The following is a 14,569-nucleotide window of genomic DNA, read 5'->3' on the forward strand; positions in this document are numbered from 1 at the left end:
ATGACGTATTGCGTAAAGGAACGGCTCCGAGGTAACGGGTGGCATAGTCTACAACCACTAATATATGTTGGTGACCCCGGGCAGACTTTACCAAGGGCCCAACTAGGTCCATAGCGATCCGCTCAAACGGCACCTCTATGATGGGCAAGGGCACTAAGGGGCTCCGGTAATGGGGCATAGGAGCTGTTATCTGACACTCCGGGCACGACTCACAGTAACGTTTTACATCACCATGTACCCCCGGCCAGAAAAAACACTGAAGGATGCGTTCCTTAGTCTTTTCGCTCCCGAGATGACCTCCCAGCACATGCTTGTGCGCCAGGTCTAAGACCATCCTACGATAGGCCTGAGGTACCACCAGCTGTTCCACAACCTCCCCACAGACTTTGTCAACCTGATACAACAATTCTTGGTTGACTGCAAGGTGTGGAAACACAGTATCAGCCCCTGGGAATTGAGGCTCCCCATTTATCACTTTAACATTTTCCCTAGCTTTTACTAAGGTGGGATCTCGGAGCTGCTCAGTTCCGAAATTGGCACGTGAGACCTCTAAGTCAGGCATAGCAACTACTTCATCCTGTACCTCCATCTCACCCGCCAATACTGTTAAGGGAAAGTTATCCCCATTCTCTTGGGTCACCCCTACTGCTGGAACCGTACCCTCAGGGTCAAACAGTTCTGGACACACATCATACACATTCGCATTATCATGAACCTTATTTGCAGACGACCCTCGGTGTCGCCACAAGTCCCAAAATAGGGGAAAGTCTCTCCCGAGGATCACGGTGTGCATTAAGGATTTTACGACGCCCACCTCATGGGTGGCAAGTCCACACGGAATATCAAGTCGTACAAGGGCAATAGGATACTCCTTGGTGTCCCCATGCACACAAACAACCCCCATGCGACGGCTGGTGAAGGTTGTGGGATCGACCAGGCTGGAGTGCACCAGCGTAACCAAGCTCCCTGAGTCCAGTAGAGCTGTCACCGCAAAGTCATTCACCTTTAGGTGACATATTAGTCGATCAGTCTCTGACGCAGTCTCTGCAGAACACACTGGCTGTGCGAACATCAACCTCCGCCGGGCAGAGTCACAGTCCATTGGTTCCACGGTAAGTGGACAGTTGGCAGCAAGATGCCCGGGCTGATGACAGCGCCAACATCGTATGGAGGCCCGGTCTCCTTGGGGTTCTACCCGGGACCCGAATGTCCATTTGGGGCTCCTCCTCTGCCCCAAACGATCCCTCTCTGAGCCGCCTCCCCTTGGGACACTTTTGACACCCCTTACATATGGAACAGTCTTACCAGGGGCACCAGCCGACTTGCTGTTCCCGGGGTTGGAACGTCCAGGAGGCACGGCTTGCAGTAAGTCCTCCGTGGCTTTATACCTCTCGACGAGGCTCACGAGTTGGTCCACGTCCTGTGGACCTCCTTGTCCCACCCAGCGCTGGATTGCGGGGGGCAACGAGCATATAAACTTATCCAGAACCACTTTCTGTACGATCTCTGCCGGGGATGACTCCTCCGGCTGCAGCCACTTTCTCACCAGGTGGAACAGGTCGTACATCTGGGAGCGAGCTGGTAGGTCGTCCGTGAAAGTCCAGGCGTGTACGCGTCGGGCCCGCACATGGGTGTCCACGCCCAAGCGTGCCAGGATCTCACCTTTGAGCTTATTATAGTCCTTGGCATCCTGCTCACCGAGGTCAAAGTAGGCCTTTTGGGGTTCTCCCGTCAGGAAAGGCGCTACTACCTCAGCCCACTGAGGCGCCGGTAACTTCTCCCTCTCGGCCACTCTCTCAAAGACCGCGAGATAGGCCTCGATGTCATCGGTGGCCATCATCTTTTGTAAGGCCGTCTGTACCGCGGTACGGGTGGTGGGGAGCGAACCAGATGACCTCTGCACACTTTGCGCCAGGAGAGCATTAGTCTCGGCCTGAGCTCTCATGGCCTCCTCATGGATCTTTTGCTGGGTCGCCGCCACTTGTTGCTGCTGGGCCAACGCTTGCTGTTGCTGCACGTTCATTTGTACCAGCTGCTTTATCAGTTCCTCCATCTTGGCAGTATCTGATGGCTGTGCCGCTGCAGCTTTCACCCAGGACATGGGGGTTACAGCACTATCCTACGATAAATGGCGCGCGTGCGAGCGTCGTCGACAGTTGCGCCCCCCCCCCCAAGTAGATCGTTTGATTTCCATCACTGCCACTAATTCTCTCACTTCGCGATGTCATAGAAACTTGAAATTTGGCAGGAGCATTGATTATGTCATAAATAGGAAAAGCTAATGGGTCCCAACTCGATTATTCAATTCTATGCGCAAAAGAATTAGCGTCCAAATTTTACGTACGGAATCTAATTCTCTCACTTCCCAATGTCATAGAAACTTGAAATTTGGCACGAGCCATGATTATGTCATAAATAGGAAAAGGTAATGAGTCCCAACCTGATTATTCAATTCTAAGCGCCAAAGAATTAGCGTCCAAATTGTACGTACGGAATCTAATTTTCTCGCTTCCCAATGTCATAGAAACTTGAAATTTGGCACGAGCATTGATTATGTCATAAATAGGAAACGCTAATGGGTCCCAACTCGATTATTTAATTCTATGTGCCAAAGAATTAGCGTCCAAATTTTACGTACGGAATGTAATTTTCTCACATAGAAACTTGAAATTTGGCACGGGCATTGAATATGTCATAAATAGAAAACGCTAATGGGTCCCAACTCCATTATTCAATTCTATGCGCCAAAGACTTAGCGTCCAAATTTTACGTACGGAATCTAATTTTCTCACATAGAAACTTGAAATTTGGCACAGGCATTGAATATGTCATAAATAGGAAAAGCTAATGGGTCCCAACTCCATTATTCAATTCTATGCGCAAAAGAATTAGCGTCCAAATTTTACCTGGATATTGAGAATGCTGAGGTAAAATAAAAGATGTGCTGTGATTGGTTGCAATTTCTTATACTGCTGAGGTAAAATGAAAGCTGTGCTCTGATTGGTTGCTATTTCTTATACTGCTGAGGTAACATGAAAGCTGTGCTGTGATTGGTTGCTATATATTATACCGCTGAGGTAACATGAAAGCTGTGCTGTGATTGGTTGCTATATATTATACTGCTGAGATAACATGAAAGCTGCTGTGCTGTGATTGGTTGTTATATATTATACCGCTGAGGTAACTTGAAAGCTGCTATCTAGATATATAAAAACGAATGTATGTATGTATGTCTGTCTTCGCAGCAACGCGCGACGGGTACGCTAGTATATATATATACATATGTGCTATACACCTACTGAAAACAGCTAAACACTAGAGCTTTTGGCCCCTCCCCACCGCAGCATGCGCCATTGGCAAATTTTTGTGTGTGGGGGGGGGAAGAGAGAGTCTCCCATTGTAGTCAATGGGGTTCGTTACTCGAGTAGAGCTCTTGAATTTTACGAAAAGCTTGACTCGAATAACGTGGACCCGAGCATTTGGGTGCTCGCTTATCTCTACTAAACACATCAAATTTTTAAAATTTTCCACAAATTTGGTACTTTCAATAAAAATATACCAATCGTATCGATCTACGAAGTACAACATGTGTCACAAAAACATTGTCAGAATTACTTGGATATGTCAAACCTATTTTTTGTTAAAGTAACACATGCCAGATTTCCAAAATTTGTCTTGGTCCTTAAGGTACAAACGGGCTTGGTCCTTAAGGGGTTAAACAGCAGAGTGGGGTTAGTGCAGCCAGCATTACCTAAGCCATAGCTTCAGGCTTAGCTATTGACCTAACTATTATTTGCTAGTAGTAGGGAGTTTGCTAAATGAATCAACACCACTCCAGTCTTTTCTGACATCTGCAATTGTTTGCTCCACTTCTGACAGGGATATAAATGAGCTCTTCTTACACCTGTCAGCACCATTTTTCTCCTGATAAACTAGTAGGTGGGGACTAGGGAAATGGGGTAATTTGTGGGGGGATCTATCATTCTGACACCTATGAGCCTCTGAATCTTGGCTTGGTATAGGAAATTAAAAGGTTTCTCAAAACTTTAGTAATAAATGTTAAGTTTGTACATTTCCTAAATAATTTTTCAAATGTGCTTCCAGAATAAGGTAAAGAGAGGGAAATAAATATCTTATCAACAATGTGTACAGTATTTGTACATATTTGACATATTGCAGTTGGAAATGTGAAAAAAAATGATAATTTTATCAAATATTTCCCAATTCTGGTTCTTTTAATAGATATACACAATCACTGAAAATGGCCATATACTTACTGACACAGGAGGACAAACATGTGCACACTTTCTGTGATATATTTATATTAGTGTAGGGACTCCCAAAATGCCAGGAGTCTTGACGATTGGCTTGTGAGCTCAAGTATTTTGGCCAAAATCCAACTAATACATCGCATTTATTATGTATTATTCGCATGCAGTGCGGCTATAAACGCCAGGGGAGGCCAGGGTGATAGTACCAATGTGGTTCCCTTTTTAAGGTGCAGGGCAGCACGCCAAACTGTGGCATCATTAATAGGTTGTTTGCATGGTGCACTACATGTATCAGAATGGTCTGGCACTTTGTATCTACTCTGTGCAGGAGTATACACCAAGCAGCCACCCCCCTCTATATAGGAGGTTGTGTGAGTGGCTGTCTCATCGGTGTCTTCCACAGGTGTAATTGGCTCCCTCATTTGGCAGTATAGCTGCCTGCATGCTGAGGTTGGTGCGCATGTTTGCCCTCCTGTGTCAGTAAGTCTATGGGTATTTTCAGTGATTGTTTTTTTATATTTCCCTTTTTGTGATAATAAATATACACAAATTCTATTTGTCTATCTTTACCACCTATATGAAGCACAATATGTGGCAAAAAATGTCAGAATTACTTGAATATGCAAAACCTTTACGGAGTTATTCTGTGTTAAAGTGATGTCAGATTTCCAGAATTTAGCCTGGTCATTAAGGTGTAAACAGGCTTGGTCACTAAGGGGTTAAGAATTGTTTTAAACTCCTGATGACATCATACAGGGAATTTGTGAGATCTTAGTGGGAGGTTCAGGGTTCTACAAGAATACCTTGAACACGCATAGTCCCCTTGGGACTCCATGTCACCTTTCTGCCTCAGTATGTTGCCATGTCTAAATTCATGGCAAAGAGAGAACAAGAAGCTACGGCAAGTTCCCTATGACTTATGAAATTGTTGTTGGAAGAGGAGAAATTAACTTTGGAAAGAAATTACAAGGCTCTTACAGAAATAAATATAAAAACGTGCTTTGCCACAGATCTGGAGTTTCAACAGCAGGAAAAAAACTTACAATTAAATGTTGAAAGATATAAAGCGTTTATTAAGGAAAGGAATCATCAATTTTTCTGAGATATCCAGGACTTCTGTGACAATAGAGTGTATAAGGCCTCCTGTCCACGAGCATAGCGATAACCCGCGGCAGATCTCTTTTTTTTTTTTTTGATGTTATGCTTAAGAGGCCAGAGGCCCCTTTTTTAAAGGGGAGGTACTGTTGCGTGTGCTGCTGTGGGATCTGTAGTTCTAGGCTTCCTAGCAGCACAGCTCCACAGGAGGTGGAGGGTTAATTGATTGAGCTGGCTGGGTGTCGTACTTCCTGCTAGCCAATCTCCTGGGTCTGTGCTCGCATATAAACCCAGCTCTTGGTCAGTCTGTGTCTAGAGTTCAAGGTATCAGTCATGAATCCTTGTCTGGTGAAGTTTGCAGTGTGATCTGGTTCATGTCCGTTTGTACGTTTAAATTCTGGCAGTTTTGTGTTAGCTTGCTGCATGACCTGCTATCTATGTAATGTCCTGTTGCAGCGTGCTGTGTGAACGGTGTCCGGTTCTGCTGGACTCCTGGTTAGTGTAGGGACTAGCAGTATAACCAGGAGCCGTGAAGTGGCCTGCTAGCTTTCACATATTGTACAACATGTCAACTAATACCTAGTATTTATATTCAGCTTCCTATCTGTTACTAGTGGTTGCATTTTGTATGCTGTGTATCCTGTTGTACACTCCCTGTTATGTGGCATGTGTATGTGCATGGCTCCTAGGACTAGCTAGGGCCCAGATCCGAAGACCGCTGGGCTGCCCTTATTGGGGCAATGTCCCCGCTCAGGTAGGGCCTTGCCAACCTTCTGCGTAGAACAGGGTCAGTTGTGTGAAACCCGTCTGCGTATCTAGTCCTCCTTTGGTCACGATCGTGTGGGCCCCGTGCTTAGTTTGCCCACACGATCGTAACAGAGCTGACAGCTCTCCGTGCTGAGCCTATCTGAAAGATAGGCTCACCGCGGAGAATCGCAGCAAATCACGGCATGCTGCGATTTAAATCCCACAAACGAAAAATCACTATGATTCTCCGCTCGTGGACAGTGGGGCTGCGCTTTTTATAGTAAGTCTATGGAAAGTGTTCACTGCATTTCCCGTGGCCCGATTATTGCCACGAGAAACGCAGTGAAAAGTTGCCCGTGGACAGGAGGCCTAAGGATCTTAGGAACAGAGTAAGATCAGAAACAGAAATCTCCTTATCCGAATGTGAACAGTCGAACTTGGAAGCAGCAAGGAGAGATAGGCAAGGAAAGCATGCAAAACAAATACGAGGTCGTCAGACTATTCAGGCTAGGGGCAGGGGTCAAATAACTGGTGGAGAAGGGATTTTTCAGGGCAGCCGATTTCAAGTTACCTGCTAAGAGAGTGCAGGGAATAATAAATCAGTCCATAGCGAGCTCTGTAAACAATAAATGCATGGATAGATCAGCGGGGTAAGACATCGTGAATGGCAATACTGAGGAGTCATTCCAGATAATGAATCTGTCACAGTGTATTAATGGATAGCAAATTGAGTGTACTTAACAGAGGCCTCACATTTGTACCAACAAACAGATATGACACCTTTTCCTGGATAAAGGACATTTCTTTATTTACCAGGAAGTTGCGTTGAAAAAGTTTTTTTTCTCATAAAATGACTGCAAGAGATGTATGGAACTGGGGGTGGATGTTACAGATCTGGCAGACCTTGATCTTCTCGGGGATCTTTTTGAAGAAGGTCAGAGACCGCTGGGTGAAGGACCTTTTACTGATCTCAAATCCAAAAGTATTAAACTACTACCTCCTGCATATTACTAATTTATTGAGGTTTTCGAGAAACTAGTCATGTCAGATCTGAATCATCTATCTATCCGTACCCCACCAAAGATACTCAAACATGACATCTGAAGAACAGTCCTCACTCCATTCCCTCGAACATGGCCAAACTACATCTGACAAAGGTGGTAACATTGTGGTCATGGATCGCGACACATGCATTACAATATGTAAACATATACTATATGATTCTGATACATAATGTTATTTAACAAGGAAAAATGCAAATTCCAACATCTGGGCAAGAAAAATGAAAAAAGCACATACATAATGGGGGGAACTGGGCTAAGCAGCAGCACATGTGAAAAAGACTTGGGTATACTAATAGATCATAGACTGAACATGAGTCAACAATATGATGCATCAGCCAAAAAGGCAAACACAATTCTGGGATGTATTAAGAGAAGCATAGAGTCTAGATCATATGAGGTCATTATCCCCCTCTACTCTTCCTTAGTAAGACCTCATCTGGAATACTGTGTCCAGTTCTGGGCACCCCACTTAAAAAAGACATAGACAAACTGGAGCAAGTTCAGAGAAGAGTTGCCAAGATAGTGAGTGGTCTGCAAATCATGTCCTATGAGGAACGGTTCAAGGATCTAGGAATGTTTAGCTTGCAGAAAAGAAGGCTGAGAGGAGACTTAATAGCTGTCTACAAATATCTGAAGGGCTGTCACGGTGCAGAGGGATCAGGCCTGTTCTCATTTGCACAAGGAAAGACTAGAAGAAATGGGATGAAACTGAAAGGGAGGAGACACAAATTAAATATTAGAAAAAAACTTTCTGACAGTGAGGGTGATCAATGAGTGGAACCAGTTACCACAAGAGGTGGTGAGTTCTCCTTCAATGGAAGTGTTCAAACAAAGGATGGACAAATATCTGTCTGGGATGACTTAGTGATCCTGCACTGAGCAGGGGGTTGGACCAGATGACCCTAGAGGTCCCTTCCAACTCTACCATTCTATGATTCTATGACATATAGCACATTGAATGGGTACCCCACTGATCTATTCATGACACAATTAAAGGATATTCTACAAAGGGCAAAGAGTAATAATCAGATTGACCAGAATGAATACCATTTTATGTAAACAAATGAGCCACACATTGCCACATTCCACTCTCTTTCAAAAATACACAAGGGGCTGACCCCGCTCAAGGGACGCCCCATTGTGTCTGGCATAGATAGTCTATTTCAAAAATCTAGTATCTACATTGACAAAATTTTGCACCTACTCATCGTGTCTCTTCCATACTATACAAGAGACATGATGGATGTCCTCAGACAACTAGAAAGAATACCGGTACCATATGATGCTAGGTTAGCGAGCCTCAATGTGGAGGCCCTCTATACCTCCATTCCTCATGATGGAGGTATCGAAGCCGTGAGTTACTTTTTGGGAGGGGCTCTCATCTTTCTGGTCATATTGAGTTCTGTGTTGATTTGCTCAGAATCATCTTAACACACAATTACTTCCTATTTCATAGGAAATTTTTCTACCAGCTATGGGGTACCACAATGGGGAGCCCTTGTGTCCTATCTTATCCAAACCTGTACCTGGGCTGGTTGGAGGAATTATGCGTGTTGAATGACACTAAGAACTTGAAAATTCTTTTGTGGCTCTGTTACATTGATTCTTTAATATTGGTGTTCAGAAAGCGCCTCAAGGTTGTTGGTTGGTTTGTTTGAACTAAACAGTTCTTATCCTCCAGGCATGGGAGAGAGCTGCAGAAATAGTTGTTGGTTTCTCTTAACAGAGAACCTCTGCCAAAATGAAAATGTAGAAGGAAACTATTAATAAAAAGGATCTGCGCTCATGGACTGAAAGGTTCAACAACCAATATTCTTGCAAGAATATTTGAGCAAGCAATGACCACGCCCCTAATGCTCCCGGAATCGCCGGCAGAAGCGAACTTGGAGTGTCTTACAATGTAAGTTTGATTTAAACATTTAAACATTAACAAATAACGTCTTAAATTTACATCAGAGATTCAGGATAAGGCAATTTCTTTCCTTGACCTTAACATCAGAAAGGGTGAAAATGGTAATCTTGTTACCACCATTTTTGTAAACAAACGGCCACTAATAGTCTTTTATCATGGCAGAGCTCTCATCCCACCCCTCTCAAGCGAGATATTCCCAAGGGACAGTTCCTCCGTTTGCGAACAAACCGTTCCAATGATATTGACTTTGGGATTGAATCTAAAAAAAATGAAACACAGATTCCTCCATTGAGGATATCCATTGGAGGTTATAGATCAAGCCTTTGAATATGCTAACACAAAAAAGGGATCAACTTCCAGTCCCCAGGGCTCTTGAAAAATTAAGATCAAATAAGGATGATTGTTAACTATGATATTGGAGCTGAGAAGATACGTTCAACTCTGACATGCTACTAGGACATCCTGAAAGAAGACAAGGACTTAGAAAAATTACTTTCAGCTATACCTGCGATAGTGTATTGATGTGGCAGAAACCTTAACCCCGTAGTGAACAAGCATGTTTGCGCCCAAGTGACGGAGCCAAATTCTGGAAATCTGGCGTGTCACTTTAAAGGAGATGTCTCGAGGAAGCAGTTAATTTTTTTTTTTGCCCAGTCCCCCCCATTAAACATACATTACAAAGCCCCCCTGTAAATGACATTTCTAGCTGGTTCGTACTTACCGTTCCAGCGTTTCAGCAACTTATAAAAGCTTCCTCAAGATGGCCGCCGGCTCTTTCCCCGTCGCTCGCTGCAGCCCGACGTGCGCGCTCCCGAGACGCCGCCAGCTGTGTCTCCATGGCAACCGGACGCATCGCAGCCGCCGACCAGACGCCCCGCAGCCGCCGACCAGACAGCAGGTAACCGGCTCTAGCCCCCGGCTCCCCAGCGCTAGACCCTCAGCCCAGGTGAAGGCCCCGGAGCCCAGCGCTAGGTTCCGGAGCCCAGCGCTAGTTCCCCCGGCCTAGCGGCAGCCCCCCCCGGCCTAGCGACAGCCCCCCCGGCGCAGCCCGGCGCAGCGGCAGCCCCCCCCGGCCTAGCGACAGCCCCCCCATCACAGCGGCAGCCCCCCCCCGGCCTAGCGACAGCCCCCCCGGCGCAGCCCGGCGCAGCGGCAGCCCCCCCCCGGCCTAGCGACAGCCCCCCCGGCGCAGCCCGGCGCAGCGGCAGCCCCCCCCCGGCCTAGCGACAGCCCCCCCATCACAGCGGCAGCCCCCCCCGGCCTAGCGACAGCCCCCCCGGCGCAGCGACAGCCCCCCCGGTGCAGCCCGGCGCAGCGACAGCCCCCCCGGCGCAGCCCGGCGCAGCGGCAGCCCCCCCCCCGACCCATCACTTACCTGGGAGGCTTCTCGGGGCTGCTGGGCTGGGCTGGGCTTCTCCGCTGGGCAGCTCCAGTTTCTGCACCTTCCTCTAACAGAGGATGGTGCAGAATGGCCGCTTCAGCGCGCTCCCGAGCAGTGACAGCTCGTCTGCGCATGCGCAGAAGAGCTGTAGCGGGGAGCACACTGAAGCGGCTCGTGCTGAATGGAGAAGACCGGACTGCGCAAGCGCGTCTAAAAAAGCAAGCTGCCAGCGAATTTAGACGGAACCATGGAGACGAGGGCGCTAGCAACGGAGCAGGTAAGTGGAATAACTTCTGTATGGCTCATATTTAATGCACAATGTACATTACAAAGTGCATTAATATGGCCATACGGAAGTGTATAACCCCACTTGGTTTCGCGAGACCACCCCTTTAACATAAAATAACTCTGTAAAGGTTTTGCATATCTAAGTGATTCTGACATTGTTTTTTTGCCACATATTGTACTTCATTTGAGTGTTAAAATAGTCTGATAGAATTTGCGTATATTTATTAAAAGTGCCAAAATTGGGAAAATTTTTAAAAAGCTGTCATTTTTTTACATTTTCAATTGCAATATCTTAAATATGTGCAAACATACTGTACACATTTTTGATAAGATATATATTTCAATCTGTTTACTATATTTTGGATGCACGTTTGAAAAACTTTCAGTTTTTTTTAACTATTTAGGAGACATACAAAATTAACATTGATTTTCAATATTTTGAGGGACACTTTGTTTTCCTACACCAAGCCAAGACATAAGTGTCAGAATGATAGATACCCCCACAATGACCCCATTTAAAAAACGACACCCCTTAATGTATTCACTGAGGGGGGTCGGGAGTATTTTGACCCCACCGTTTTTTCAGGAGTTAATGCAATTTAAAGGAGAAAAAATAAAATTTCATATTTTTGCAAATATGTCATTTTACTAGAGATGAGCAAACGCGTTCGTCCGAGCTTGATATTCGTGCGAATATTAGGGTGTTCGGGATGTTCGTTATTCGTAACGAACACCATGCGGTGTTCTGGTAAATTAAACTTTCTTCCCTGAGACGTTAGCGCTTTTTTTTGGCCAATATAAAGACAGGGAAGGCATTACAACTTCCCCCTGCAACGTTTAAGCCCTATACCACCCCCCTGCTGTGAGTGGCTGGGGAGATAAGGTGTCACCCGAGTATTGAAATCTGCCCCTCCCGCTGCTCGCTATGGATGCATTCTATATGCGCTCAATGGGGCCAGCGGCAGCAGCGCTGACCCCATTGAGAACATATAGAAGACAAATCCTTTTTCTCTGGCACAGCTGTAACAGCTGTAGCAGAGAAGAACGATGTTTGCCCATTGAATTCAATGGAGCGGCAATACAGCATGTTCCACTGAATGCAATGGGCTGCCGGCGATCGCAGGATGAATGGTCGGAAAGGGGTTAAATATATAACCCCTTTCCTGCAATTCATCCAGAAATGTGTTACACTAAAAATATATACCGGCGTATAAGGCGACCGGGCGTATAAGACGACCCCCCAACTGTCACCTTATACGCCGGTAATACAGTGGAGCAAAGAATAAAAATCATTACTTACGTTTTTAGATGATCTGCGGCGCTCCTGCAGGCTGTCACTCCCTCCTGGTCCACGGCAGAGTATTGCTTTCTCCACGAAAGACTTTAAATCCCTGCCTCCAGAAGCACATGTGCCTTCAGCCAATCACAGCCAATGACAATGATGTCATTGAATGGCTGTGATTGGCTGTGTTTCTGGAGGCGGGGATTTCAAGGCTTGAAATCCCCGCCTCCAGAAACACAGCCTATCACAGCCATTCAATGACATCATTGTCATTGGCTGTGATTGGCTGAAGGCACGTGTCTTCCTGGAGGCAGGGATTTAAAGCCTTTCATAGAGAAAGCTTGTCTGCCGTGGACCAGGAGGGAGTGACAGCCTGCAGGAGCACCGCAGATCATCTAAAAACGTAAGTAATGCTTTTTATTCTTTGCTCCACTGTATTGCCGGCGTATAAGGTGACAGTTGGGGGGTCGTCTTATACGCCCCGTCGCCTTATACGCCGGTATATATTTTTAGTGTAACACATTTCTGGATGAATTGCAGGAAAGGGGTTATATATTTAACCCCTTTCCGACCATTCATCCTGCGATCGCCGGCAGCCCATTGCATTCAGTGGAACATGCTGTATTGCCGCTCCATTGAATTCAATGGGCAAACATCGTTCTTCTCTGCTACAGCTGTTACAGCTGTGCCAGAGGAGGACGATCTTTATGCTGACAGTGGGGGGGGGGGGCACTCTTGCCGCTATTGTGGCTTAATAGTGGGACCTGTGAACTTGAGATGCAGCCCAACATGTAGCCCCTCGCCTGCCCTATCCGTCACTGTGTCATTCCCATCACTTTCCTGAATTGCCCAGATTTTCACACATGAAAACCTTAGCGAGCATCGGCGAAATACAAAAATGTTCTGGTCGCCCATTGACTTCAATGGGGTTCGTTGTTCGAAACGAACCCTCGAGCATCACGGGAAGTTCGTTACGAATAACGAACACCCGAACATTTTGGTGTTCGCTCATCTCTACATTTTACCATTTTACAGGCAGTTTTTTTATAGTGCTACATTGTAACAGGTTGGGAGGTGTGGTCTGAAATGGAAGATATATGTCATAGAGGTTGTTAGCCTCTGTGATGTATATCGGTCCAATTGTACTCCGGGCCAGATCGTCCACCTGAACCAGCAAGCTATATAAAGAGACAGGTGGAAGTGAGGGAGTGTGTCTGAGAGCACCAGACTTCTGTTGTAAGCAGAGAGAGGTTGTGAACAGGCGGAGAGCTACGCTGTCCCGGCAGGACATTTGGGGAACCCTAGCCCTAGGACCAGGGCTTGGAGACCCTATGTCAACATACAAGCTGCGCCTCCGGAAGGCTACAGGTCTGTGAATGTAAAACTTATTGCTGATGACATCAGTTGTGGACTTAATCGCTCCTCCTGTGGACTGGGGGAGGACAAAATTGAGGGACTTGGCACACTTTATGATTTTTCTGGAAATCCAGTCATTTCAGTTGTTCTAAACTTACATTGAATAAACCGACCAAGAAAATAAAAGTACCGTTTGGCGTATACATTCACCCCGTGGCGTTACAAGTGGTGAAGGATGCAGGTAGTAGAAGTCTCACTGAGAAAAAACAAACAGTTGCTATAGCCATGCAGGAGTTAATAAAACAACTAGCAACAACTAACACACAGCAGCAGAAGATATTGATTCAGCAGCAGAAAAACCATGCAGAAGCATTACAAATGTAGCAAGAAACAAATCAACTCCTGACTTCACAGATGGCGATACTAACGGAGACTATAAAAAAGAGTAGAAGTCATCAAGTGGTATGGACATATTAAAAACCATGGAGGATGCTATAGAAGCCTATCTGGCTATTTTTGAAAGGGTGGCAGCAAGAGAGAAAGTTCCACCAGAACAATGGGCAAAAGTTATAGACCCTATTTAACTGGGTATTATGACTTACCCCAACAGGATGCCAGAGAATATGGCAAGCTAAAAGTGGAGATTTTGACCCGCCTGGTGGTGAGCATGACAGTCTGGGCACAGCGAGTCCATCACTGGAAGTACAGCTCAGACAAACCAAACAGGTACTAGCACATTCCTGTTTGAAGTGAACATCAAACAATTGCACATGGTCATAAATGTTGACTCCTCTTTGTCTGCATACAAACCTAATTACACCTCTTCCTTGACCAAGATCTAATCTTAAATATCCATCATGTTGACTTTCCCCTTGTGTCCAAGTCAATGGAATTTGCGCTTCAAAAGACGAGACATGTCTTCTGATTTGCACATGGAACTGGTTTAGCCACCTACTCAGTATATTCTGGTCAAAGGCTCAAAATTGTAATTAAAATGGCTAGATGAAATCTAAATAGTCATACATTTAGTATTACATTAACAATGAGGTACCCCAAGAGGCAGGTGCTGAGATGCGATTTCCCCATTTTAAATTGGTTAATGAGTTGTTATATAGGGTCACGAAAGTAAGGAATGAAGTGGTAAAACAACTCCTGATACCTGGTGGCTATAGA

The 14,569-nt window shown here is 45.7% G+C and overlaps 1 protein-coding gene across 2 annotated transcripts in view; it reads right to left on the reverse strand.

The window, feature by feature from the left end:
* Positions 1-14,139, reverse strand: part of LOC136621647 (dimethylaniline monooxygenase [N-oxide-forming] 2-like) — a 54,942-nt gene extending 40,803 nt beyond the window's left edge. Inside the window, exons 1-2 of one of the 2 annotated variants that reach the window (XM_066597290.1) lie at positions 13,999-14,086; positions 13,587-13,652 (exon numbers count right to left, since the gene is read on the reverse strand). In XM_066597290.1, coding sequence (XP_066453387.1) covers positions 13,587-13,602 — 16 coding nt within the window. In that variant the 5' untranslated portion in view covers positions 13,603-13,652; positions 13,999-14,086. Of the gene's footprint in view, positions 1-13,586; positions 13,653-13,998 lie in introns of both variants that reach the window. The other variant, XM_066597289.1, reaches the window with a different exon arrangement.
* Between the last annotated feature and the right edge of the window lie 430 nt (positions 14,140-14,569).

The sequence above is a fragment of the Eleutherodactylus coqui genome, chromosome 3 (assembly GCF_035609145.1).
Source record: "Eleutherodactylus coqui strain aEleCoq1 chromosome 3, aEleCoq1.hap1, whole genome shotgun sequence".
NCBI lineage: Eukaryota > Metazoa > Chordata > Amphibia > Anura > Eleutherodactylidae > Eleutherodactylus > Eleutherodactylus coqui.